Source organism: Hemicordylus capensis, chromosome 13 (genome assembly GCF_027244095.1).
Source record: "Hemicordylus capensis ecotype Gifberg chromosome 13, rHemCap1.1.pri, whole genome shotgun sequence".
NCBI classification, from domain to species: domain Eukaryota; kingdom Metazoa; phylum Chordata; class Lepidosauria; order Squamata; family Cordylidae; genus Hemicordylus; species Hemicordylus capensis.
Window position 1 is genome coordinate 17273572 of NC_069669.1, and position 27351 is coordinate 17300922.

A 27351-nucleotide genomic window follows, 5' to 3' on the forward strand; every position below is an offset into this window, starting at 1 on the left:
GAGGACAGAGGGGAGGCACAGAGCTAACTCATAAGGCACAATCCACTGGGAAGTTCTATGCATATCAAGGAAAGGGGCTCAACCTAATTTTGTTTGGGAGAGTATTCCAACATATAATCCCCAATACTTTTCCTGGATTCTACTATTTCTGGCAGCAGGTGGGTCATCCTCTACCATAAAAGCCTTGGACGTGCGGCCGTGCCGCCCGTGTCTTTTTCGCCCGTTCTGGGCATGCGCGGAGCGCACGTCCAGATCGGGCGAAAAAGATACGGCTGCCCGGAGACGGGCAGCCATGTTGGACCTGGCTGCCGGTGGAGTCCTCGGCTAGAGGTGGCGGTGGCCGCGGCAGGGCGACTGGCCCTGATGGCGGTGGCTGCCACCACGGGATGCAGGGAGAAGCAGAAGCGGCGGGCAGAGAGTGTGGCCGAGGCGGCGGCGGAGCCGCGGCCTCGGCCAAAGGAGTGCGGGCCAAGGAGGCGGTGGCCGCGGCGGGGCGACTGGCCCCGATGGCGGCGGCCGCCGCCACGAGAAACAGCGGGCGGAGAGTGTGCCCGAGGCGGGTGAGGCGGCAGCAGGAAAACACCCCCCCCACACACTAGAGCCCGTTATTACAATGGGCTTACACATACTAGTACACACATAAAGACCTGCAGCCAGAAAGAGTAGAATCCAGGAAAGGTGGTGTCACGACTCTGAAAAATGTACAAACTGGTCCTAAGTTTTCATGCCATGGTAAAGTTAGGAGAGCTCTCTTAGCTGGTCATAGTTTGGTGCCCAAGAGTCTCATTGGTAAACATTGCCTCTAGCAATGTCAGAATCCCGCTCAGAAATACTACTGATCTTGTAGAAATGCATTGGGCTTCCATTCAAAATACTTAGATTTTCCTTTTTGGAGAAAAACTGGAATTTGTGTCCAAGTGTACTGTTTCAAAATGGCTATTTGCATGGCCAGGCAAATCGGGGGGCCCCAAGTCCACTTTCCTTTTGGCAGCTTGGCAGGTAGCAAAACTGTCTAATGATTCACACCAATACTTTTGTCTTGGTGTTCATGTGGTTTCTTTTAGTACCAAGCTTGGGTCCTAAGTTTTCATGCCATGGTCAAGTTAGATAGATGGACCCCATCGTGGGAAAAGAGCTCACTGTCATAGGTACTTACCGGCCGGCTGTTTTTGTTCCTCTCTCAAACCACAGGCCACGGATTCAGACTACGAAGACGAGTTGCCCAAGCACTCTTTTGTGAACCATTATATGAGTGACCCCACGTACTACAATTCATGGAAACGGCAGCAAAAGGGCACGAAGCATCCGGCGCCGTACAGGTATGAGGAATGCGTAGCAAGCGAGGCGGACCCTTACTTCCAGACTGTCATCACAACGCAGAGCTCAGGAGGGGTGTACACTCCGACAGGACAGTCTGCTCCAGGCTCACGGACTCCAGTGACAGGCTTCTCCTCCTTCGTCTGACGCTGGGGAAAATAAACCACAACTCAAGTCGCCTGCCAAGTTCAGAACACCAACCCAACCAGATGACTGTGTGCGCGATAGGTGCAGTGCACTGTGGGTAACCTTCTCTTATCAGGGTAGAATGGATGTAAACGTGAATGTCTATTTTCGCCCCCCAAGACAATCAACACTTAACGATATGGAGCTGAACTTGTTGAACTTGCTTTGATGTCTTTTTCCCCCCTAAAAGAAACCCACAATTGATCCAAAACTGACAATTTTAACCACTTTGGGATATGATTTAAGGAGCTTTTTTAAACAATTGTTTTTGTAATGCTGCTTTGGGAAGCGGTCTACCATGGTTCCCCCAGCCACCCTTCTCAAGCAAGGCGTGCTGGCATGGTTGTGATGTAATTGAATATGAAAACCCACCATTTCCCAAACATTCTCCCCTTTTCATATCATGCAGGTCAATTAGGAAAACACAAGAAAAGAGGGGAAAGCTTTGGGAATAGCTCTTTCCTCACGGTGTTCTCTCTCCTTGCTGCTCCTGCCTTCGGAGCACCAGCTCAATCACTTTGTCTCACTGTCATGTCTCTCCCCATGCCTGCAAGGTTCACTCCTGGTGGTTTTTGATCAACTATCTCTTCCCTTCATTTCTATCCAGTTCCAACTGAGCTTGTTGTGTTCCTAAAAATATTCCCCTCTCCAGGGTTTCTGCAAAACAAGCCAGCTTAAAAACGCCGCGGATGGTGCTGGGTGAAACAGCTGGGGAGAGAGAGAGGCTGGTGAGCAGTCAGTTTTGCTCTCGGTTGTGGGTCCGACTCCTCCTTTTATAGACTGCATGTACCAATGTCCACTGTAAATCTAAAAGAAAAAGAAACACAACCCAGGAAGAAGGGGATCCTTTGAATGAATGTTCATGAACTGATGGGGAGAACAGCACTTATTTGGTTTTCAAAGGTGTCCTTCCACGTAAAGGAAACCAATCACTATCCCCTTTGTCTGCTATGCTGATGGGACGCTGTTCTGCAGCTCTGTTTTAAAAAAAAAGTTCATGTTGTTAGCACCAGATATGTTTGATTTTTTTTTAAAAGAAAAATGTATATTTTTAATGATTTTTTTTTTAAATACAAAGACACATCATACTCTAGTGGGTGAGTGTTCTTGGTGTCCACAGGTGCGTCATGGTGATTGTTCAGCAGCATACGTGAGAGAAGCAGCTGCATGTCTCTGAATGAAGCTCGTGCCGTTTTTGAATCCGCAGGGTAACAAACTGCCTTGTGTATGTTTTCCAAGCTTTGTCTGTGTGCTGCAGCTCAGAGCCCCTTTCCACGCACAAGGCTGTTTTGTTCTTCTCTCTGCTGTGCACTGCCCTGTCTTTGACCCACAAGGATGCAGCCAGCTCCTTTCTGCCAAGGCCCATTATGTTTATTGCTGGGCTGTGCATTGGAAGAGGAGCCGTTGATCCAGCTCCAGAATTGGGAGTCATGTGACACAACCATCTCGGAGCAAAAAAGGCCGTTGTCAACAAATTGGCTCTTTGGAGTTGCCGCTGCCCCTGCTCCCTTCTGAACAAGTGTTCAGCCATAAAAACTGACCCGGCAGCTGTCTGGTCACATCCTCCCACAGCCTTAGGACCAGCCTTGCTCCGTTTGCCCAGCAGAGGGGGGGACGGGTAGCTGCTTTCAGTCCTCTTTCTGCGAGATTGACAGAAGCTGTGGTTTCTCCCTGTCTGGGTCCATTTAGGGCAGATAAGGAAGACATTAAACCACCTAAAGGCGCAGCGGGAAAATGACTTGATTAGCAAGCCAGAGGTTGCCGGTTCGAATCCCCACTGGCATGTTTCCCAGACTATGGGAAACGCCTCTATCGGGCAGCAGTGATATAGGAAGATGCTGAAAGACATCATCTCCTACTGCGCGGGAGATGTCCATGGTAAACCCATCCTGGATTCTACCAAAGACAACCACAGGGCTCTGTGGGCGCCAGGAGTCGACCCCAACTCGACAACGCACCTTTAAGGAAGGCATTGGCAGGTCCATGCCAACAGTAGTTCTGCATACCGAGGTTGCTCAATGGTTGCTCCCCCGCCCCCGCCCCCGCCCCCCAACCACCAACATTGTTAATTCTGTGTCAAGCAAATCTTGTACTTACTTGCATTTGAATAGCAGGTCGTGTCCCTTTCATCACAGACTGGAAAGCTGTTATATTTAACTGCCACATCAATAATGTCTGAAGTGACTCCTCCACAGAGACCTCCTTGGGGCTGTATCTTCTGCAGAAGCAAACACACACACACAAAATTGCACACATTGGAAATTTCAAGAGTTCCTCAACAGCTGAAATTGTTGAACATAAGTGAATGGTCTTGAATTTCATAGCACTCCTGAATCCATATTTCAGAACTAGAGTTTCACCTCATGAGACCTATCCATGAAAGCTGCCCATGAAACCTACAATTCAAATGTGCAGAAAGGCAATTGTAAAATAAACCGCAACTTGGATTTGTAGAGTAAACTTCAAAAATTTCTTTTTTTAAGTGTTACACATTTACATCTGAGATTGCAAGGTTGTCTGTACCAAGTTTCAAATTAGGTTTTCATTGGAGGTATGCCCTCCAGTACATAGGCCTTGCCCATGGTTCCAGAGGGCACTTGCATGTCATTGGACAGAAAGTGTTACTGAGGGGCATCAATCCCTGTGGGGTCTAGGAGAGGCTGGTCCCTTCCTCACAGATGCTGTTAGAATTTTTCTGAAGACAAATGCAGACACAATGAACACGGAGAGAAGTTATGATCCTTTCCCATGCTTCGACCAGTCTCCAAAGCCATGCAGACATTGCTTTAATGGTCCCCTTCCATTGCTCTCTGTTCTCCTTTTGTATCTTAGGGGAAGTAACACAATCTGGACATAACTGACTTTGTTTCAGTCATGTTCTGCTGCATTTGTAAATGGAATTGTACACCCTTGTTTGCACAGTGTACCTCGCCATGCAATCCAACCGCTGTTGCAGAGCTTAACACGTAATTGTAATGGTTTGGTCATGCTGATTGGCCGAGAGAACATTCCAAGGTCTCTCCCATTGAATGAGGTGAGTGTGTGGAGTGTTCATGTAATCGTAACCCATAAAAGTCGCCTCCACTGGATCAGGCCAATGCCTATGCCGCCCATCATTCCATCTCTTACCAGCAACCAGCCATGTGCCACTGGAATCTCTCAAGCATGTGGAGATGAAGAGAGCGGCCATTCTGGCTGTGGTTCAGCCCCAGAGTCTCATACTCAGAGCTGTGCTTCTTTGGGATATGGAGGCCCCATGTAGCCATCCAGGTTCAACTACTGACTGCCTTATCTTCTTAGACATGGAGAGCCGACCCAATGCCCGTTCCGAATGGGAGAGGCAGCAGAGCAGATGTAAAGGCCTCTGGAAACCTTTGTCCCACTTTTCTTTAGATAAATAGCTTGGAAGGCATAGATGCACAAAGGAAAATGGACTTTTAACAGCCACCATTTCCCCTAAATGAGAGCTGATAATGGGAAGAGACTGCCCCTCTTTCCTAAGAGAGAGTTTTCCAACAGTACGAGGAATTGGCTTGATAAAACGTCCCCTTTTGCCTTCAAATGGAAGACATCAAGGGTGATTCTTTTAAGACTCGTTGACACTAACAGAGTAATTTCTGTTCTCCCAATACACATCCATCTCCATAATCGTGTTTTTATTGGCTGTGTTTATTCAGTTACAACCGAGTCCAGAGAGGGTGGGCAATTCAAGAGCACAGAATTGAATATCCTCAGGACACAGAATTGAATTATACCTCCCTGCCCTCATTATCATGTATTAGACACTTGACAAGGCTGGGCCTCAGACCCATCGCCGTTCTCATGCAGTAGCTATAACAAAGGGATTAATCATGGGTTTTATTATTATTATTATTTACCATGGACATAGAATAAATTGTTCCATCTGGCAAGAAAGCTTTCCTCTATAGCTATAAGCTTTGGGAATCGTAATATTGTTGGAAACTAGTGAGACGCCTGCTTTCACGGCCTCTTATCCAAAGGAGCCAGCATGTAAAAAAAAAGCTGACTATGCTTTGCAGTGCATCAACACTGGCTTTTCATTCCCTCCTTGTTTGAAACACTCAAGGCATATCTCTGTACACACACAGACCCCCATCTACTTCCAGTCCATACCTTCCCCGTTAACATATACAGTGGTCCCTCTACTTACGAAATTAATCCGTTCAGAATGCACATTTGTAAGTCGAAAAATTCGTAAGTCGAAAAGCGGTTTCCCATAGGAATGCATTGGGAACGGATTAATGCGTTCCGGAGCCTAGAAAAAAGACCCAGACCCCCAGTAAGGCTTGCAAACTGCACAGGAACATTTCTTTTCAAGAATAAACAGGCAGTAAACAGGCAGGCAAATCAAGGAAACCGCATGTAAAATGTGTAAGTCGTGGAAACCCCATCTAAAAATTTGTAAGTCGAGGAAACCCCATCTAAAAATTTGTAAGTCGAAAAAACCGCATCTAAAACCGGATCTAAAACTGCCGTTTGTAACTCGAAAAATACTTATGTCGAGTAGTTTGTAAGTCGAGGGTCCACTGTATAAGAATCATAAATGGGTACCGTATTTACCCAAATAGAAGACGACTCTGAATTTAAGATGACCCCCTTAAAAATGCAGGTTAAGTGTACAGGTTTATTTTACAGGTTATACTGGTTTACAGGTTATACTGTATTGACCTGAAAGGAAGAGAGGACTCTGAATTTAAGACAACCCCCCCTGATTTCTAACATCAAAGAACTTGGGGAAAAGATAGTCTTGGATTCAGGTAAATACAGTATTAAACTTAGAGATGGGCACAACTCCATTGGGTTCCTTTCTGAAAGGTTCTGGTGAAGTCCATAATAAGCAAATTCTGCTCTTCTCAAACAGTAGAGTGGATTTCAAAATTCTGTCTAGGTTCTGCAATTTGGTCCAGGTCCACAGACCCCCTCTGCACATACACAGTGAGGCCCAGCATGGCCTGAGCTTCCACATGCAAGTACAAAGATCGCCAGGTTTGGGTCATGGACATCACCATGCGCCATTTTGGAAACCTCTGCTCTTCTGGAACAAGAGGCTTTCTGGAAATTATCTAGAGTAGGAGTTCTTGTTTCAGAGGAGGCAAAACAAATTTTTTTTATTATTATTATTGATTGATTGATTGCCAGGATGTGACAATATCCCTAATGAAATCCATACAAAATAGCAAATTTGGGCATTTTTTTCTTTGACAGAAATGAATGCTTAAAGATAGTTTTTTTGGATATACTATTTATTTATTCTATTTTTTAAATCTCACTTAAAAAAAAATCTTATCTCCCAAAGCAGCTCAAACCATTTCAAACACGGGTGCTACTGTCAGACTTAAGAACACAAGAACAGCCCTGCTGGATCAGGCCCAAGAAGGCCTATCTAGTCCAGCCTCCTGTTCCACACAGTGGCCCACCAGATGCCCCTGGGAAGCCCACAGGCAAGAGGTGAGGGCATGCCCCCTCTCCTGCTGTTACTCCCCTGCAACTGGGATTTAGAGGCATAAGAACATAAGAACATAAGAACAGCCCTGCTGGATCAGGCTCAAGGCCCATCTAGTCCAGCATCCTGTTCCACACAGTGGCCCACCAGATGCCACTGGGAGCCTACAGGTAGGAGTTGAAAGGGGCATGCCCTCTCTCCTGCTGTTGCTCCCCTGCAACTGGGATTTAGAGGCATAAGAACATAAGAACAGCCCTGCTGGATCAGGCCCATGGAGGCCCATCTAGTCCAGCATCCTGTTCCACACAGTGGCCCACCAGATGCCGCTGGAAGCCACAGGCAGGAGTTGGGGGCAGGCCCCCTCTCCTGCTGTTACTCCCCTGCAACTGGTATACAGAGGCATCCTGCCTTGGAGGCTGGAGGTGGCCTGTAGCCCTCTGGCTAGTAGCCATTGATAGACCTCTCCTCCATGCAGTTATCCAAACCCCTCTTACTAACTTATGAACTAAAAGAAACACAGACAGAAACACAGATGTGCACAAGCGAAGGAGATTGGAGGAAGAAGGTAGAAGAGGGAGTCGATGATGCCAGGATGCAATGGTGAACTGCAAGCAGCCATTGATGGCCCAGTGGGGCCAGACTGATCTTCCCTGGCTGGTATTCTTGCTTGGTTAAACCTGGCAGAATCCTCCAGGCAGGGAGGGAAGGAGGAACCAAGTTCCCTGCAGCTGCTAAATTCCCAAGAAGATAACTCGCAATATCTCAGGGGAAACCTCCCACCCTAGAATGGTTTCCATCTTATAATATATCCATCAGCATAAGCAACAGAGGGAAAGATTAAGCACTAACACAGCCTGGGCTTCGTCAGTGGGGATCATGTGGAGGGGCACCCCACAACGGTCCTCACTATTGCCAATGTCATTTTCCAGGTCTGAGCCAGCGACGGTCAGTCTGTCTTCTGAAATATCACAGCGTACTGGAAGGTATCCACGGGATCCACTAGTCCCTAGCATGTTCCCTCTAAAAGGGATTCCCAGATATTGTTGACTAAAGGTAAAGTGTGCCGCCGAGTCTGTGTCGACTCCTGGGTGCTAGCGGCTGGAGCAGCAACAAGTCTCCATTTGGGCAAGTCACATTCAGAATGGAAACAGCAGGGGGAGCAGTCTTGCAGCAACTAACAACCGGAAAAAAACAGCAACTTTTTCACGCTGGCTGTATGACGCCCTTGCTCTAGGTTGCCGCGATTAAATTCGCAACAAGGCATTGGAAATGTGAACGGCACCCTGCTGTCCGTGTGGGGACTGCGGTGTCACAACACAAGAAGTGTGGAAGCACACTTCTGAGATGCATCCTTCCTGACCCCGTTGTAGGGTCTAATCTGGAAAGCGCCCAGGTGACCATAGATCCCTGTGGTTTTATTTTTGGTAGAATGCAGGAGGGGTTGACCATTGCCTCCTCCCGTGCAGTATGAGATGATGCCTTTCAGCATCATGCTATATCGCTGCTGCCTGATACAGGTGTGGGGCTTCGAACCAGCAACCTCTGGCTTGCTAGTCAAGTCATTTCCCCGCTACGCCACTGCTGACTACAACTCCCATCATCCCCAGCCCAAGGCCATTGCAGCTGGCAATGCTGGGAGTTGTAGTCAAAAACATCTGGGAATCCCTGTTAGAGGGAACACTGGTCCCTAGCAGAATATCCTATATATTTTAGCCAGGCAGAACATCCTCTCAGCCTAACACTTCCACACCCATGAGCGTCTTCTTTCAGAAGAATGCAGCTCCCCCATTCCAGGAGACTGGAACTTAATGGCAAAGTGTCAGTCGTCGTATATTAATTATTTTCAAAGGCTTCGGTTGTGCAAGGATATCTCATCCACTCACTCGTCTACCCCAAAACAAGCTGCGAAAGTCAAAGCAGCCGGGTAGGTAGGAGACATTAATACCCTTAATTTCATTAATTATCTTGCCTCTATAAGGATTTAGGGTATAGCAAAATCCTGGCTTCCCTAATAATGTCCTTTGTTCCCCCAAACTAATTGTTGCCCCTAGAAGAATGACACAGCTCTCAAAACGGGGAATGGGCAACCCCTTAGTGTCCCTTAAATCCTAAAATTCCAGTTTAGCTAAAGCAAGGACTCCCAACACTTTTGATCTGCCAGCTGTTACTGAACTACAACTCCCATCATCCCAAACCACAATAAATTGTAGCTGGGGATGACAGGTGTTGTAGTTTAGCAACAACTGGAGTAAAAAAAGGTTGAGAACCTTAGGTCAAGAAAAAGCATGGGACAAAAATCCCAACAAACCTCAAACATATACCCAGACCACAGTTTGCTGTCCTATTACCAGTGTAAATTTTGTCCTCCCTTGAAACCAGTGCTTCCTAACGTATCGCCTGTTTCCAGCCGGCTCCTCTCATTTTCCCTCTTCACAGGCACTGGCGCATTTTCACCAGAGGAGATCTCTCTTAATTTGACACCTCTGCTGCTGTGCAGCCAAGCGGCAAAAGCCAAGCTCAGATACATCACCGAGGAAAGACAGCAGAGGGCACTGCAGTCATTAGACCAGCCTAGGGCAGCTTACTACTAGGAATAAAACCTCACCGCCCACTGGAAACACTTTGCAGAAAGGAGGACAGTGGATGAGCTCAATGGGATGGAGCCAGCTCAGTGGGTGGTATAAACCAGGGCTATATGGTTGTATAAACCAGGGCATAAACCTTGGTTCTCCTGGGAGTTGTAGTTCAACAACAGCTAGAGAGCCAACGTGACCATCTCTGGTATAAACAGAATCGCAATTATCCAAGAGGCAGACCCAACATGGGAAGAAAATGTGAGAGGGTCTCCAGATGATGTTGGACTACAACTCCCATCCTTTCCATCTGGCCATTGTGGCTGGAGGTGATGGGAATTGTAGTCCAGCAGCATCTGGATCACCCACATAGGAACATAGGAAGCTGCCTTGGTCCAACTAGCTCAGTATTGTTGACCCAGACTGGCAGCAACTTATCCAAGGCTGCAGGTGGGAATCTCTCTCAGCCCTGTCTTGGAGATGCTTCCAGGGAGGGAACTTGGAACCTTCTGCTCTTCCCAGAACAGCTCCATCCCCTGAGGGGAATATCTTGCAGTGCTCACATGTAGTCCCCCATTCAAATGCAAACCAGGGTGGACTCTGCTTAGCAAGGGGGACAATTCATGCTTGCTACCACAAGACCAGCTGACTTTCATCTGTGCAGATGGCCACTAGGACTCTGCACAGATGAAATTATTGGATCCAACCCAATACTAATAGGATGTAAGTGATTATCTCACGCAGATGCTCTGAGCTACAGCCCTGTCTCCTAAGGGGAATATCTTAGAGTGCACACATGAAGTCACCCATCCAAATGCAAACCATGGCAGATCCTGCTTAGCAAATGGGAAAATTCATGCTCATTACCACAATATTTCTCCCCCTCACTAAAATGGCACAGGCCAAGAAAAACCTTTCCACTTCAGTCTGTATATGCGACGTTTCTCTCTACAGTGAGTGGATATCACCCCCAACACCCAGGGATAAAACTGTTAATTTACCCCAAAGAAAAAAAGTGATTAGCCTTCAGTTAATGCTGTGGGTGGCGATTCTTACACTGAGCTCTAACTACGCTTCTTTCCTAGCCTTACCTGGCAAGAGTTAATTGGTTGCATTTCTCTTTGCTCCCCTCAGGATACTTTGTTGGGCTAATTTTGTGAGGCTTGGCGGTCCTCCCATTAGTTACTTCCTGGCTATTCGGAAACTGCTCCAGGCTGATTTCAGGAAAATGGGATAAATCCTGTAAATTGGACAGCTTTGCATAAATTTGCATGTTCTATGCAATTTCCATAGTCAAATGAATTGGGTTTTTTGCAAGGTAGAGCTATTATCTGTGTTCAGGGCCAATGGGGTTTTGAGATGGACCAGAAATATGTGTGACCCGTGGAAAAATATAGGCAGATGGGAACAGTCTTGCAAATATGCTCAACAGCAGCACTGGCTGTTTACTAAGGGCTTGTGTGACCCCACCAAAGCAAGCCCCAAGATCAGGACAATCCTAAATCTATGACCGATCTCCGGGGCTTAGGAAACCAGTAAAGAGGATGCATAAGAACCGGCAGCTCCTAGACAGGGTTTCAGAAAGGAACTGCATCCATCCACCCTGACCTGGGACCTGGTTCTGGGACCTGGTAGATGCAATGCAGCACTCTACCATGGAGCAATAGCCTCTCCCCTAAGAACAGCAAACAAGGCATTTTGGGAAGTGAATTGTCGGAGTTGTGTCCCTGGGGCTTGAGCGGATCTAGCAATGGGGCTGGGTAGCAAAAGCCCTCTGGCCCCACATGTGTGTCCTTGTGGCCTGCCACTCTCATGAGAGAGTGCTCCTTGGGAGAAGGGACTCTGTCACACATTATTAGCAATCCAGCCCAGTTCACCCCAAGATGGGAACACACACATACACACAGTGACAAACACAGTAGTTTTAACACTTGGGTGGGCTCAAGCAGCAACTGAATTCACGAGAATGTAAGGATATAAAGCAGGTGCATTGATGCAAATGTGCATTAGAAGAAACATGTCAACACGCAACTTAATATATTCTCATCCCACCTATTTCTTTCCCTACTCCCTCCTCTGTCTCTAAAAGCACCCAGCACAAGTCACAATCACACAGCTGCCCAGCATACATCAGAACATAAGAACAGCCCTGCTGGATCAGGCCCAAGGAGGGCCCATCTAGTCCAGCATCCTGTTTCACACAGAGGCCCACCAGAGCGTAATTCAGGCTGGTGGTGACCACACCACCCGGGACAGACTAAAGAGGATTTGGGGGGCCCCAGGGGGTGTGGAGGCCCTGGACTTTGGCCCCAAAGTCCAGGGGTAAGGGCGCCTCTCTGCTTTTCGCCACCTGTGCTACTGCCTATGGATAAGTCTGAATTCTCAGGTAGAAAAAGAAAGTTGCAAGAAAAGTGTATTGTACGACTGTGATAGACCATATTATTCAATATGTCTGCTAGCAGTAGATAAAATCAAAGTACTACAGTGTGTGGATTTTAAGAACGAATATCTCGTTTAACACGACCGCAGCAAAGGATTCTTGCTTTTAGCTAAAGGATGTGTTCCACCACCTATTAAGTTCTGCTTCCACTTTCACTGTCACCTAATAAAAAATAAAACTTTTTCCCTGGAATTTGCACATGTCCTTGGAATGGTTGTTTCATCTTTTAGAAGAAAAAGAAACCTCTCAGAGTCTTGTGAGGCACACTCTTGATTGAACAACTCGGAGCAGTGAAAACGTAACACAGGCTGAAATCCCAGCCTGTTATTTCTGGACTATAAAACCTTATCACCTCTTATTGCTTTTCTGCTCAAGCGACCCTTTTGTTTTGTTTTCAGAAGCAAAATACTTCCACACGCTCTTAAACTGTCCTTTCTTTTTTCTTGTTATCTTAAAAGAGGGTAGTATGACCTTTGCTGCATTGTGGGCTGAATATTAAGAATCCTTTGCATTTACATAGTTTTGCGGGCCTTTCAGAGCTCCTCACAGATGTCACCCCCAGTATCACTTACAACAGCCCTTTAAGGAAGGATGGAAAATCAATCGGATGGCCGCTGAGCAAGAGCTGAGGCAGAGTGTCAGGTACGTAAATGGCATGGAATAACGCAGTCTACAAGTCTGAGGGTAACACGGGGAAAGGGGGGAAAGAAAATCAATGCTTTGGGGGCACAGAAAGAAAATCCCAGACAAGAACCTTCTTCCAAATCCTGAAAGGCATGTGGCAATATATACACGTGGAGGAGAGGATGGATGAAAGCGCTCTCGCTTGCGGGGGCTTTGAGAGCAGCCTGTCTATGCTGTGTTCAGGCGGCCGATGGAAACGCTGCTTCCCTTTTCCTGCATTAGTCAGTGGCTGGCTGCCATCCATTCCTCGGGGATGAGGATCAAGCTGTGCATACATGGAGCAAACAGGAGGAGGAGGAGGAGGAGGAGAGCCAGGGAAATGTTGGTGGGGAGGAGGGCAAGAGAGCTGGGAGGAGGATACCCCCAGGGAAAGGGGGTCAGAGAGCTGGAGTGGAAGTGGGGGGTGGAGGGATAGCAAAATACAAGTTGCAGGCGGGGGAGCAACAACAGAGGGGTTAGTTATAAGTTTATTCGGTCATTGACCAGCAAAGCAACAGAGGGGCGCTATTCCTAAAGAGGAACTGTGTGGCCTCTATGGCTTTTATGCCTTGCAAAACCGTTGGCAGGTTTTCTCATCACGGCATCCCCCTACCTGGAAACCTAAGCTTAATTTTAGTGGACAGGATTGTCATATGGGTTTTTAAGTCGTTAGCCACCTCAAATCTTTCTGATCAAGGGGATTCCAATTAATGACCGCAATGGAAGTCCTCACAGCAGGGGTTCTCAGCCTTGGGTTCCCCAGATGATGCTGGAATACAAATCCCATCATACACAGCCACAATACCTGTGGGCTTCTCGGAGGCATCTGGTGGGCCACTGTGGGAAACAGGAAGCTGGACTAGATGGGCCTTCTTGGGTCTGATCCAGTAGGGCTGCTGTTCTGTTCTTATGACCCAAGGCTGGGAACTCCTGCCTTATAAAGGGAAAGGGAAAATGTGCGGTCAAGTGAAAGGGGAAAGGGGAAATTATAAGGGGAAAGGGGAAATGTGCGGACTCCTGGCGCCCACAGAGCCCTGTGGTTGTCTTTGGCAGAACCCAGGAGGGGTTGACCATGGCCATCTCCCACGCAGTGAGAAGAGACCTTCACGCATTTGTCAATACATCCATTTCAGAAGAGCATAACTGCTTTCCTAGCTCAGAAAAGGCCACCATCGGCCCATTAGTCTGTTGTTCTACCATATACCTCATGGAGGCTCACAATAGGGGCATGAAATTCTGAGCCACCCTGTTTGTCCCCAGCATCTGATACTCAGAAGTATTCTGCCTCTAAACATGGAAGTAAAGTAAACTAAAGTTGTGCCGTCAAGTTGGTGTCGACTCCGGACGACCACAGAGCCCCGTGGTTGTCTTTGGTAGAAGACAGGAGGGGTTGACCATGGCCTCCTTCCATGCAATATGAGATGATGCCTTTCAGCATCTTTCCTATATCACTGCTGCCCGATAGAGGAGCTTCCCATAGTCTGGGAAACAGACCAGCAGGGATTCAAACCAGCGACCTCTTGCTCCCTAGGCAAGTTATTTCCCCGCTCCGCCATTAGATCCCTCTCTAAACACGGAAGCTCCTTTTTTTTAAAAAAATGAAAACTACCATACAAATCCACCGGCCAATGGTGAGTGGCCCCAGCCCTCTGGCAAGCAGGACACCTAGCAGCACCACACAGATCTCCTCACCAGAGGTCTCCTTTCCAGTGCCATTACTGAGAAGGAATCCTTGCTGCTGTGCGCCAACAGCAGGAACAGAAGGTGAGGAACAGCAGGACGCCCCCCTCTTTCTTGCCATCTCCACAGCCCCATGCAAATGAGAGAAGACCCACTTCTCTCCTCAGCCCTCACCTGTGTGCCAGAAAAGGATCTAAAAGCCTTTGTTTGGAAATCCATGACCATGGCTAATAACTGCGGACAAATTCCTGGAGCGTTGTGTGTCTACCCATTGCAGAAACTCTTTTAAATAGGCCAGGGCAGGCATTTTAAGGCTCAGGGCAGGCAGGGATTACTGCTAGGAACATAGGAGTCTGCCGTCTATCGAGTCAGGCCATCAGTCCATCTAACTCAATATTGAGTCTGCACAGACTGGCAGCGGCTTCTCCAAGGCTGCATGCAGGCAGGAGTCTCTCTCAGCCCTGACTTGCAGATGCAGGGAGGGAACTTGGAGCCTTCCGCATGCAAGCAAGCAGATGCTCTTCTGAGAGTGGCCCCATCCCGAGGGGAATATCTTACACTGTTCACATGTCCAAATGCAAGCCAGGGCAGACCCTGCTTAGCAAAGGGGACAATTCATGCTTGCTACCTCAAGAAGAGGATGACCAGCAGCAAGGTGGATTGACTCAATTACGACAGCAATGAATGCAATATTGAGAGACCTTAAAGGCCAAGTTGAAACAGATCAGCCTGGAGAGAATCTATCTATGTGGTCGCTAAGAGTGGACACCAACCTGACGGCACTTAATCAATCAGTCACCACAAGACCAGCTCTCCACCCTGGAATATGCTGTTCCCGGGCATATGAGAGCCAGTGTGGTGTGGCTAGAGTGGTTGACTAGGACCAGGGAGACCTGAACCCTGGAAGGGAGAGCTGGTTTTGTAGTAGCATCTCCAAGATAGGGCTGAGAGAAATTCTTGCCTGGAGCCGCTGCCAGTCTGGGTAGACAATACTGAGCTAGATGGACCAAGGGTCTGAATCAGTATATGGCAGCTTCCAATGTTCCTAGGACCGGAGTTCAAATCTCCACTCAGCCAAGAAACTCACTGGGGGACTCTGGGCCAGTCACACATCTCTCAGCCTAACCTACCTCATAGGGTTGTTGTGAGGATAAACATAACCATATACACCGCTCCGGGCTCCATGGAAGAAGAGCGGGATATAAATGTAATAAGTAAATAAATAAATAAATGTCATGAGTCAGTGACACGAGGGTTCTAGCAAAGGAAGCTAGAGGACGCCCGTGCAAAGGGATTTCCCCACTTTACTGGTTAACGTGGGATAATCTGCCGTTTCCTGTCAACATCACTTGGCCTTGCGATGAGGAAGTATTTGCAGGCTGTGTGACGACCCATCCAGAGAGATGAAGACAGCTTATTCACGGTTCAATATGACTTGCTTGGCAGGTTATTTGATGGGACTGTGTACAATGCTAGGTAAAGCATGCTCTGTTTAGAAAACCAGTCTCACAACTGCCTCACATAACTGGAGCAAAAGTACTCTGGGGGCCAGCAGGACCTCGCGCAAGTGCTAAATTTGCTTCTCATGACTACTCCAGGCATCCTTTTAAGAAACTCAAAAAGAAGGCCAGTATTTATTAGTAGTCATTTGGATGACAAGATTATCCATGTGGATTGCATTGCAGCCCTGGAGAGGGACACAGAAGCTGCCTTGTATCAAGTCAGAGCATTGATCCATCAAGCTCAGCATGGTCTACACTGACTGGCAGCGGCTTCTCCAAAGTCTCAGGCAGGGGTCTCTCTCCCAGCCCTGCCTGAGATGCTGCCAAGATTTGAACCTGGGACCTTCTTCAGGAAAAGTCAATGCTCTTCTCTAAGGAGAATTACTTACAGCAGTCATAAGAACAGCCCTGCTGGATCAGGTCCAAGGCCGATCTAGTCCAGCATTCTTTTTCATGCAGTGGCCCATCAGATGTCTCTGGGAAGTCCACAGGCAAGAGCTGAGGGCATGCCCTCTCTCATGCTGTTGTTCGCTTGCAACTGGTATTCAGAGGCATCTTGCCTCTGAGGCTGGAGGTGGCCTCAGTAGCCACTGAAAGACCCGTCCTCCATGAATCTGTCTAAGCCTCTTGTAAAGCCATCCAAGCAAGTGGCCATCACTACATCCCGTGACAGAGAGTTCCACAGATTAATTATGCACTATGTGAAAAAGTACTTCACTTTTCTCAGTCCTAAATTTCCCGGCCTTCAGTTTCATGGGATGACCTCACATGCTCACATATAGTCTCGCGTCCAAATGCAAACGAAGCAGCAAAGGGGACAATTGGAGCTTGCTACCAAGCATGCAAGCCTCTGAGAGAGAACCATCTGTTTTTATAGCCACACAATGCTTCTATTACTTGCTCTGAGGTCACCGGGCAAAGTCAGCTACAAAGCAGGGTGCTTTCCAGATTACACCCTGCAACAGAGTCACAATGATTCTCTGAGATGTGCTTCCACACTTCCTGTGTTGTGCGCAGTCCCTACGCTGACAGCAGGGTGCCGTTCACATTTCCGATGCCTTGTTTTGAATTTAATCGCTGCGATTTATTGATAAAATGTATGTCCGGTGTGAAAAGGTTGCTGTTTCTTCGGGTTGTTAGTTTTCACGAGACTGGTCCCCCTGCTGGTTTACTATTTACAGTTACTATTACTATTGGTTTACTATTTGCTATTTACGTCCTGAATGCAATTTGCCTGAATGGAAGCATTTTGCTGCTGTTGAGCTGCTAACCTGGAAAGCGCCCGGGTGAAATAAATCAATCCAGTTTTTGTAGCTCTTGTTTCCTTAGGCACAGGAGCTTCAGCGATGGCCAGTTCCAAATTGCATCACCAAGCTGAACAAATTGGGGGGGGAGAGGGGTCTGCTCACCCAGTTGGCGCCTCCTCCATCTCTTCCAATTAATCCTGCTTCCAAGCAGGTGGCATAAAGGGGCACTGAAGGGATTCAACCTGGGAGGTCTGGGATGTGGCTATTCACATGAGCAGCCCTGTCTGGGCTAGGGCACCCCAGCTGAGTTGGACTACTCGTGTGGAGTGCCAGGATCACTCCCAAATCCAGCGCTTCCACCTCCTCTAGCCCAACTTTTAATCCTGACGTCTAGCCAAGCTTAAACGAAACTGTGGTTTCGCCGTCAGCGTTGGGACTGCAGTGTGACAATGCAGGAAACGTGCAAGCACCCTTCAGAGATTCGCTGTGACCTCGTTGCAGGGTGTAATCTGGAAAGCGCCCAGGCAATTGTGAGAACCATCGCTGCTGGGTTAAAAGGCTCCCTGCCCCACCAACATTTCTGGGAGTGAGCCGGGAGGGAAGGAGCAGGAAGGGAGGACACTCTGGGATACGGGAGGGGGAAGTCCCCCCACTCCCAACTCTGGCCTTCGCCACACGCCGCCACTCATGTGAGCACAGCGGAGGAGGAGCAGGCGGCCGCTGTTTGTCTGGGGGAGAAGGCAGGCGAGCTCCCGCCTTCCAAGCAGCCGGAGGTTGTGTGAATGGCCTCTCTGTGTGTGCAACTCCAACTATCTAGCTCAGTATTGTCTTCACAGACTGGCAGCAGCTTCTCCGAGGTTGCAGTCAGGAATCTCTCTTGGCCCACTCTTGGAGATGCTGCCAGGGAGGGAACTTGGAACCTTCTGCTCTTCCCAGAGCGGCTCCATCCCCTAAGAGGGGAATCTCCTCCAGTGCTCACACTTCTAGTCTCCCATTCATATGCAACCAGGGCAGACCCTGCTTAGCTAAGGGGACAAGTCATGCTTGCTACCACAAGACCAGCTCTCCTCTCTGTCTGCCTCAAGCACATAGAGGTACACCTTGGTAATTTTGGAGCCTGGACCTAAAGGTCTTTGGAGCCCACCCCGCTCCCCGCTACAATTTAAGCATCATAACACACACACCCCCCACACACACACCCCATGACAAAGGCAGTATTTTTAACACATGGCTTCTTAAGGGCACAAGCAGCAACTAAACTCACAAGCATGTAAGAATACAAAACAGGTATTTTGATGCAATTGCAAATATGCATTCGCAGAAACATTTCGACACACTATGTTACATATTCCCACATCTTTCTTGCCCCACACCTCCCTCTGTCTCTAAAGCAGAGGTCACGCCTGGCACAGGTCACCGTCACGCATGGCCGCCTGGCGCAATTCAGTCCGGCTGCATAGCAAGATGGCCACATCACCAGGGACAAACTAAAGAGAATGGGGGGGGGCAGGGAGTGTGGAGGCCTTGGACTTCGGCCCAGAAGTCCAGGGGGAAGAGCACCTCCTAACCAGGGCTGCCATATTCAAAATCTGGGTGGCCTAATTTGCATATTATGCAAATGGTGTAGCAATTTGTATTTCATTCATTCATTCATTCATTCATTCAACAGGTATGTCTACTCCCCCCCCCTTCTCTGCCCTCCCCTGTGATCAGATCCAGAGTAAAATCCGGGCAATCCGGGCAGTGCATTGAAATCCGTGTGAATCCGGGTGGAATTTAGCAGCCAGGTGGAGGAGCCAAAATCCAGGGGCTAACCGAAATTCTGGGGGAGATGGCAACCCTACTCTGCACAGAGGTCTTTCCTGGAAACCACACACCGTTCTGCTGCACAGCTGATCCATGCCATGGGATGACCAACCACTCAGTCAGCTCCATCCACTGCTATCAGAACCATTTCCCAGCTGAAGCCGCCCCACAGAAGCCAAGCCGCTGTGACGGATTGTTCCTCTGTGACCGTGTTTGATGGCGTGGAGTGCAGATGAGCCCGCAACGGAACCATTCTTTGTTGCCAAAGATACATGGGCTTTGAGTTGCAGTTCTGGCTACAGACTGTCTCTAATTCTCTCACTCCTCACTAAGAAATTACAGAGCATGGAGGGGAGGAAATGTGGGGGGGGGGTTAGATGCCAATGGAGCTGAGCTGGCAGCCTTTCAATAGAAAGTGACTTAACTAGCTCGGGTACAATAACAGCACGTCGAGAACAAGTCCTCCTGGGGGACTTTAAGGCAAAACTGTGGGCTGGGCACTGGAGAAGGACTGAACAGAGCTGAGACGTGCTTGCTCCTGGATCCGTGGATTTTAGATCCAAATGCTGATTGCACACTCCTAAGTTTTGTGTCCTGGCTGCAGTTTTAGCAACGGTCCCTGAATGGATGCATTAAGACTCTGGGCTGAAGCACAGGAGTGCACTGCCGTGGCGCAGAGCTGGTCTTGTGGCAGCAAGCATGAATGATCCCCTTTGCTAAGCAGGATCTGCCCTGGTTTGCACTGGAATGGGAGACTACATGTGTGAGCACTGGAAGATACTCCTCTTAGGGATGGGGCCACTCTGAGAAGAGCGCCTGGGCGTTTTCCAGTTCTGAATCCTGTTGAGTAGCTGTTCTGAACTGAAGAAGCCGCCTGTCAGATGTTTCCGTGAATATGTGTACTGCATCAACATAAGCTTGTACCTCCTCCTCTAGGTCATTGGAGATTTCCTGCTGTATGGGACTATGTGATAAGGCGTCTGCAAGTACCAGCTTTCCCCCTGGAACATATTCAGCTGTTGGGTTGAACATCGTCATTCTTATCAAAAGACAGTGGTGCTTGATCCAAATCTTTCCCCTTGATTAGGGTCGCCAAGGGTTTGTGGTCAGTGAGCAGTCTGAAGGATGGTATTTGTTTATTTTTATTTATTCATCACATTTAAATACCACCCAAACTTTCGTCTCTGGGCAGTTAATGGTGGATGGTGGATGGTAGACTACACGAATATCTGTAGAAGGTTTCACATGCCAAAACACTGGCTAGGCATTCTTTCTCTATCTGTGCATAACATCGTTCTGTTTCTATAAGAGTCCTAGAGCAGAATGCAACCAGCATCCACTCTGACCAGTGTAACTGGAGTAGAACACCACCCAGTCTGTAACTGCTTGCATCATTGTAGGCTTGTTAGGATCATGGAGGTGCAAAACTGGGGCATTTGAGATCATGTCCTTTATTTTCATAAAGGAGGCCTTTTGATCTGGACCCCAGCTCCAAGATGTATCGGATCCCAGTAGCAGGTTTTTAGTGGCTGTGTCTCTGTGGAGAGGTCCTGCAGGTATCGACTGAGATAACTCACCATTCCTAGAAAGCATCTCAATTCAGTGGCGTTTGTAGGTGCTTTTAAGTTTCTAATGGCTTTTACTTTCTCGGGGCATGGCTTCATACCCTGTTCTGTAATCACTTGTCTTAAAAACTCTATCATGTTTTATCATGCTCTTCTAGTGATGTGCCATGCACTGAAGTGTCATCCATGAAAACGATGACCCCTTTTATGCCCCTAAGGAGTTCTGTCATCTTCCTCTGGAAGATCTCAGGAGCGCTGGTGATCCCGAAGGGCAAGCGCTGGAAACAGAATCTCCCAAAGGGTGTTATAAAAGTTGCTAGTTTGGCACTCTGATCTGTCAGAGGTATTTGCCAGAAGCCACTCGAAGCATCCAGTTGGAAAATACTTTGGCTCCAGTCACTTTTGGAAGTAGATCTTCCAGCGTTGGGAGTACATATTTTTCTCTAACAACTGCTTCATCGAGCCTTTTCAGATCTACACATATGCGGATTTCCCCATTTTTCTTTGTGACTGGGGCCATTGGCGCACACCATGCTATGTAGGCTCTGTGATTTCTTTAATTATACCATGTTAATTCATCCTTTCCAGCTCTATTTCCACTTTGTGGAGTAAGGGGATGGGAATCCTGCGGGGAGCATGGATGCTACATGGCTTAGCATCCTGTCTTAAGACAATGTCCACAGGGTCTCCCTTGAGTAGGCCAATGTCCCCAAACACTCCTTCTATTTCTCCCACTTTTTTCATCAATTCCATTCTGGCAGCTACTCCACAACTGAGGAGATTGTCGAGAACATGGGCTCTAACCACATACACAGAAAACTCGTATCGGTTGCAGCTGCGGACTACAACTCCCAGAATTCCCAAGCAAAAGCCATTGCAGCTGGGGATTCTGGGAGTTGTGGTCAACAACCTCTGAGAATCCCTGTTAGAGGGAACACTGGTTGGTTGCCCTTATGACTGGTTAGTGTTATAAAGAATCCAATACAGTCTAAGGCAGGGCTTCTCAACGTTGGGTCTCCAGATGTTTTTGGACTTCAGCTCCCATAATCCCCAACTAAAGGCCACTGGGGCTGGGGATTATGGGAGTTGAAGTCCAATAACATCTGGGGACCCAACATTGAGAATCCCTGGTCCAAGGGACCTCCTCCTGGGCTGCGTAGAATAGTCTCTGCTTTGTGTAGTTGGGGACAATTCTGGCTATAGGGTCCGTCCCGCAGGGCTGTCCTTAGAGAGCCTTAGGTCACTTTCCAGATTAGACCCTGCAACGGGGTCAGTTCGTATCTTGGAAGTGTGCTTCCACACTTCCTGCGCTGTGACACCACAGTCCCTACGCGGACAGCAGGGTGCCGTTCACATTTCCAGTGCCTTGTTGCGAACTTAATCACTGCGATATAGAGCTAGGACATCGTATATCCGGTGTAAAGAAGTTGCTGTTTTTTCGAGTGGTTAGTTTCTGCAAGACGGCTCCCCCTGCTGGTTACGCTTCGAATGTGACTTGTCTGAACCGAAGCATTTTGCTGCTGTTGAGCAGCTAGTCTGGAAAGCACAATGGCAGCATGCAGGGCTTGGGGCAGATCAGTCACTGCTGGGGGCCCACCCCCTTCCACTTTTGTCCTGCCCAGAGGACAACCCTGCTTCCAGGTTCAGAGGCAGGACACTTCTGAATACCAGGGTGCTTTCCAGACTGCGTGGGAGGGAGAGGGGTAAAATCCAACATCTAGACCTGATGTTTTGAAGCCGGCTAGAGTTAGCTGCTTCGGATTTTGCACCACTTCCTCCGTCGCTGAGGCTTTGAGGGGGGAGAGAGAGAGAGAAAGGAAGAGGACAAGAAGCACCCACCCAGCCTGGATCTGCACACAGGGCACTTCCCTGAGGGAGAAGAGGAGGAGGGGCTGAGTGACTATTTGCACAAGGGCAGTGGACTCATGCAACAACAAAAAAAAGGGTGATTGACACACACACGCCTCTAAAAGCAAGCCACACTTTATGCAGCTGCAATCCTATGCACTTTTACCTAGGAGGAAGCCCATTGAACTAAATCACTTACTTCTGAGTAATTCCAGCAAGCCTGCAAACTGTCCTCAAAACTCAGAAAGCCAGCTACTATTTCACGGCACACATACAAGGTGGGAAGTCAAGAAAAGATACAGAACAGGCTGTGGAAGTGCGGACGGCATCCTACTGTTTCTTGTATGCAAAATGGTGTCAAAAGCCAGACTGTATGAACGGACAGCAAGCCTAGACGTGGTGAAGCCATCTCAAGGGGCCCTCTGGAAAGTCCTCAGCTGCAGGGGAGCAACAGCAGGAGAGGAGACATGCCTTCATCTCCTGGCTTGTGGGCTTCCCAGTGGCATCTGCTGGGCCACTGTGGGAAACAGGATGCTGGACTAGATGGGCCTTTGGCCTGACACAGCAAGGCTGTTCTTCTGTAGCAACTGGGATTGTGGTCATCGGTTTTTGCATTCCAGCTTCCAGACTGACTCTCTCTCCAATGCACATGTACTTTAGCTGTCTCTCACATAGCCTGTGTAGCTTCTACTGCATTTTTCGTATTTTATGTACTTTTTAAAACATTGGCTCTCATGCATCCTCAGCATCTGGGGGTTGCTGTCCAATAACATCCGGGGACCCACATTCGAGAATCCATAAACGAAGGGCATAAACTATTCACTGTGGCAACCTGCACAGGGTGCATTTCTGAAAACAACTCTATACATCCCCTAGTTAAAGCAGAATTCAGAAAGAGCAGACCAAAAAGTCCAGGAGCAGAAGGGAAAGTCTCTCTTCGCTAGCAGAAAGTATGTGTTTTAAACTAACGTCATAAAAATGGCAATATCAACTTTCGAACATAGTGATGAACCCTGCCTTCCTGAAATAAGGCCTTTTCAAATACCAAGGACAAAACTGGGGTTCTGGGGCTGGAATTAGATTGCTCATACCACCGAAAAATAGCTGGTAATGTACCAGCACCGAGGTCATATTGACTTAATCAGCACATGATTACTGCAGGAATTGTATTTTGTTTTTAAGATGCACATAACAGCTATCCCCCTAAGACAACCACCCTAGTGTTCTAACACTATTGATTGTACCCCCTCCTCTTTTTAAAATAAGTGGATCGCACACTTGCTTTTTCTTCTATTATCTAGCATGTCCCCAAGCTATTATCCTTAAATGACAAAATAATTGCTAGTGGCTTAGTAATTTTTAAAAATCAATTTTCCTTTAAATCCCTAGGAAACACCAGCCTCAGAGACCTGGAGAAGGCTCCCCTGAGACTTTTACACACAGCAGACCTTACCGTGAGTTTACTGGGCAGCTTCACAGCAAACTCAAAGTTGTCCCCCAAAAACAACACAAATAGCGGATTTTTTTTTTTACCCCAAATATAAATCGAGCTACACTCTTAACGTGCAGTGAAAAACCCAAATTGTGCGTGAACTGCTCCCTGATAACTCGCAGGGACTTTGGGGTAAATCTGGCCATTCCAATGTGAGTTAAAGTGCTTCAAATCTTCTTGAAACCACATTCAGAATTTCAGCATTGAGCGAAATGAGTGAACCCTCTATGACATCAGTCCCTACAAATCTAACATATATCCATCCTCTTTGATGCTTGAAGAAACTTGTTTTTCAAGGGACCAGACTTAACTTTATTCAAAGGTTCTCAGACTTGGGTCTCCAGATATCTAGTCCAACAACATCTGGGGACCTAAGTCTATGAAATGCTAAATGCACTTTAGCGGCATTTGCTGTTTGCATTTCTAATGGAAATGCAAATTCCTAATGGAAATGGGGTGGGGACTGGGGCTTCAGCGGGGGGCGGGGGGGGAGGGCTTTAACCATTTGCTTCTGCTACAACCATGATTTGGGTCCTCCAAAGCTGTTATTTCTCCAGGCAGGAATTTCCTTTTGCTATTTATTTATTTATTTTACATTTATATCCCGCTCTTTCTCCAAGGAGCCCAGAGCATTGTACTACATACTTAAGTTTCTCCCCACAACAACCCTGTGAAGTAGGTTAGACTGAGAGGGAAGTGACTGGCCCAGAGTCACCCAACAAGTCTCATGGCTGAATGGGGATTTGAATTCGGGTCTCCCCGGTCCTAATCCAGCACTCTAACCACTACACCATGCTGGCTCTTATTGGGAGCTTTCTTCCTGGGGAAAATTCTAGTTATGAGCAGTAAGGGCAAAAGGGGCAGGATGAAAGCCCCTTCCCCTGTGCTGTGGTCCCAACCTGGAGTGGGTGCTATTTAGAGTTGCCATGCCCCCCCCACAGAGTTTTGGGTTTCACCTGGATTTTAAGCATCTCACCTAGATTGCTAAGCACACCCAGATCCAGAGAGATTTCAGCTTTCATTTTTTTTGAAAGAAAAAAAAGGGGCGGGGAGCTAAGCTCTAGCCCTTGGAGAAGCGGAGTTATAGAGCAAAACATGCAGTCACTATTCTGCTCAAAAATTATTTTCAAGCCAATTTTCATAACATGCAAATTAGGCACCCGGATTTGGAAAGCCAGAATAAGGCAACCCTAATGCTATTTGTATTTTAATAATGTTGATGATGATGATGATGATGATGATGTAGATAGGCTGTACCTCGCTCGCAGCTCAGGTGGAAGAGGAATGCTGCAAGTCCATCAAACAGTAGAGGAGGAGAAAAGAGGCCTTGAAGAATATATCAAGGACAGTGAAGAAGATGCACTTAAAATGGTCAAGAACGAGAAACTATTCAACACCAATGAAACAAAGCAGGCCTACAAGAAAGAACAAGTCAAGAACCGAGCAGAAAAATGGAGAAATAAGCCCCTGCATGGTCAATATTTGCACAATATAAGTGGAAAATCAGACATCACCAAGACCTGGCAATGGCTTAAGAATGGCAACTTGAAGAAAGAAACAGAGGGTTCAATACTGGCTGCACAAGAACAGGCACTAAGAACAAATGCAATAAGAGCCAAAGTCGAAAAATCCACCACAAACAGCAAGTGCAGCCTTTGTAAAGAAACAGATGAAACCGTGGACCACCTGATCAGCTGTTGTAAAAAGATTGCACAGACTGACTACAAACAAAGGCATGACAAGGTAGCTGGGATGGTACACTGGAACATCTGCAAAAAATACAAGCTACCTGTAGCCAAGAATTGGTGGGACCATAAAATTGAAAAAGTGGAAGAAAATGAAGATGTAAAAATATTATGGGACTTCCGACTACAAACAGACAAACATCTGCCACACAATACACCAGATATAACTGTAGTTGAGGAGAAAGAAAAACAAGTCAAAATAATCGACATAGCAATACCAGGGGATAGCAGAATAGAAGAAAAAGAAATAGAAAAAAATCACCAAATACAAAGATCTACAAATTGAAATTGAAAGGCTGTGGCAGAAAAAGACCCAAATAATCCCAGTGGTCATTGGCGCCCTGGGTGCAGTCCCAAAAGACCTTGAAGAGCACCTCAACACCATAGGGGCCACAGAAATCACCACCAGCCAGTTACAAAAAGCAGCTTTACTGGGAACAGCCTATATTCTGCGATGATATCTATAATAACCAACAGTATTGATGATAAAATTCTGGCATCCCAGGTCCTTGGGAAGGACTCCATGTCTGGATAAAACAAACCAGTCAATAACACCTGTCTGACTGTGTAAACAAGAAATAATAATAATTATTAATAAAAACCATGCAAAGGCCAAGCTATGCATTTAACCCAATCAGCAGTATGGCCTCCACAAAAATGTATCCTATAACACAGGTGTATTAACAAATCCAGCATTACTCATATCAAAAAGGAGATACAAAATAACCATATTTTAACCACGCTGGGCTCATGTAAGTGAAAATATGAACGCAACCCTGGAGAAGTTCAGTTCATGCCATGTATTAATATAGTGAAACATTTGGGGGAGGAACTGAACGGGGGGAAATATCTGGGACTATATCTGGGGGAAATGCTGGGGAATATCTGGGACCATCTCAGGGATGTATTCACGGGTGTAGCTATAATTGAGCGGACAAGTTCCAGGTACCTGCCCCCCCCCAGCTCCACCCCTCCCTTTCTTCATTATCTCCCTCATGTTGCGGGGCCACTGAGGAAAGGGGCGAACAAAAGCCCCTTCTCCCCTAGCTATGCCCCTGGATGTCTTTGTTGTTTTAGAGCAAACTGAATTTACAGTGCTTATTCACTAACCCAGAAGTTCTTAGCCTTGGGTTCCCAACCCCAGGTGCCATTGGACTACAAGTCCCATTACCCCGCCACCATAGCCAGGCTGGGGATGATGGGACTTGTAGTCCAACAATGTCTCTGGGGACCCATGGTTAAGGGGCGGGGGGAGGAAAGATTGTGCTGTTGAGTCGGTGTAGACTCCTGGCGACCACAGAGCCCTGTGGTTGTCTTCGGTAGAATACAGGAGGGGTTGACCATGGCCTCCTCCCGCACAGTATAAGATGATGCCTTTCAGCAGGAGAGCTGGTCTTCTCTAGCAAGCATGGCTTGTCCCGTTAGCTAAGCAGGGTCCAACCTGGTTGCATATGAATGGGAGACTTGATGTGTGAGCACTGGAAGAGATTCCCTTCAGGGGACTGAGCCGCTCTGCAAAGAGCAGACAGTTTTCAAGTTCCCTCCCTGGCAGCATCTCCAAGATAGGGCTGAGAGAGACTCCTGCCTGCAACCTTGGAGAAGCCGCTGCCAGTCTGTGCAGACAATACTGAGGTAGATAGACCAATGGTCCGACTCAGTATATGGCAGCATCCTATGTTCCTATGTTCCAGCATCTTCCTATCTCGCTGCTGCCCAATATAGGAATTTCCCATATTCTGGGAAACATACCAGTGGGGATTTGAACCAACAGCCTCGCAAACCTTTCTATCATAAGAAAAAGTAGGGAAGACGACCTCCCCATG

At 47.6% G+C, this 27351-nt stretch overlaps 1 protein-coding gene and 1 long non-coding RNA gene across 10 annotated transcripts in view; one reads left to right on the forward strand and one right to left on the reverse strand.

Annotated features, from left to right (window-relative positions):
• SDK1 (sidekick cell adhesion molecule 1) overlaps positions 1–2591 on the forward strand; it is a 733784-nt gene extending 731193 nt beyond the window's left edge. For all 9 annotated transcript variants that reach the window (XM_053276314.1, XM_053276315.1, XM_053276313.1 and 6 more), the window contains one exon: positions 1192–2591. In XM_053276314.1, coding sequence (XP_053132289.1) covers positions 1192–1464 — 273 coding nt within the window. In that variant the 3' untranslated portion in view covers positions 1465–2591. The remainder of the gene's footprint in view (positions 1–1191) is intronic.
• The window catches only part of LOC128336517 (uncharacterized), a 35446-nt gene that overhangs the window by 444 nt on the left and 7651 nt on the right, over positions 1–27351 (reverse strand). Inside the window, exons 2-3 of the long non-coding RNA XR_008311990.1 lie at positions 3601–3721; positions 1157–1466 (exon numbers count right to left, since the gene is read on the reverse strand). This is a non-coding gene — a long non-coding RNA (uncharacterized LOC128336517). The remainder of the gene's footprint in view (positions 1–1156; positions 1467–3600; positions 3722–27351) is intronic.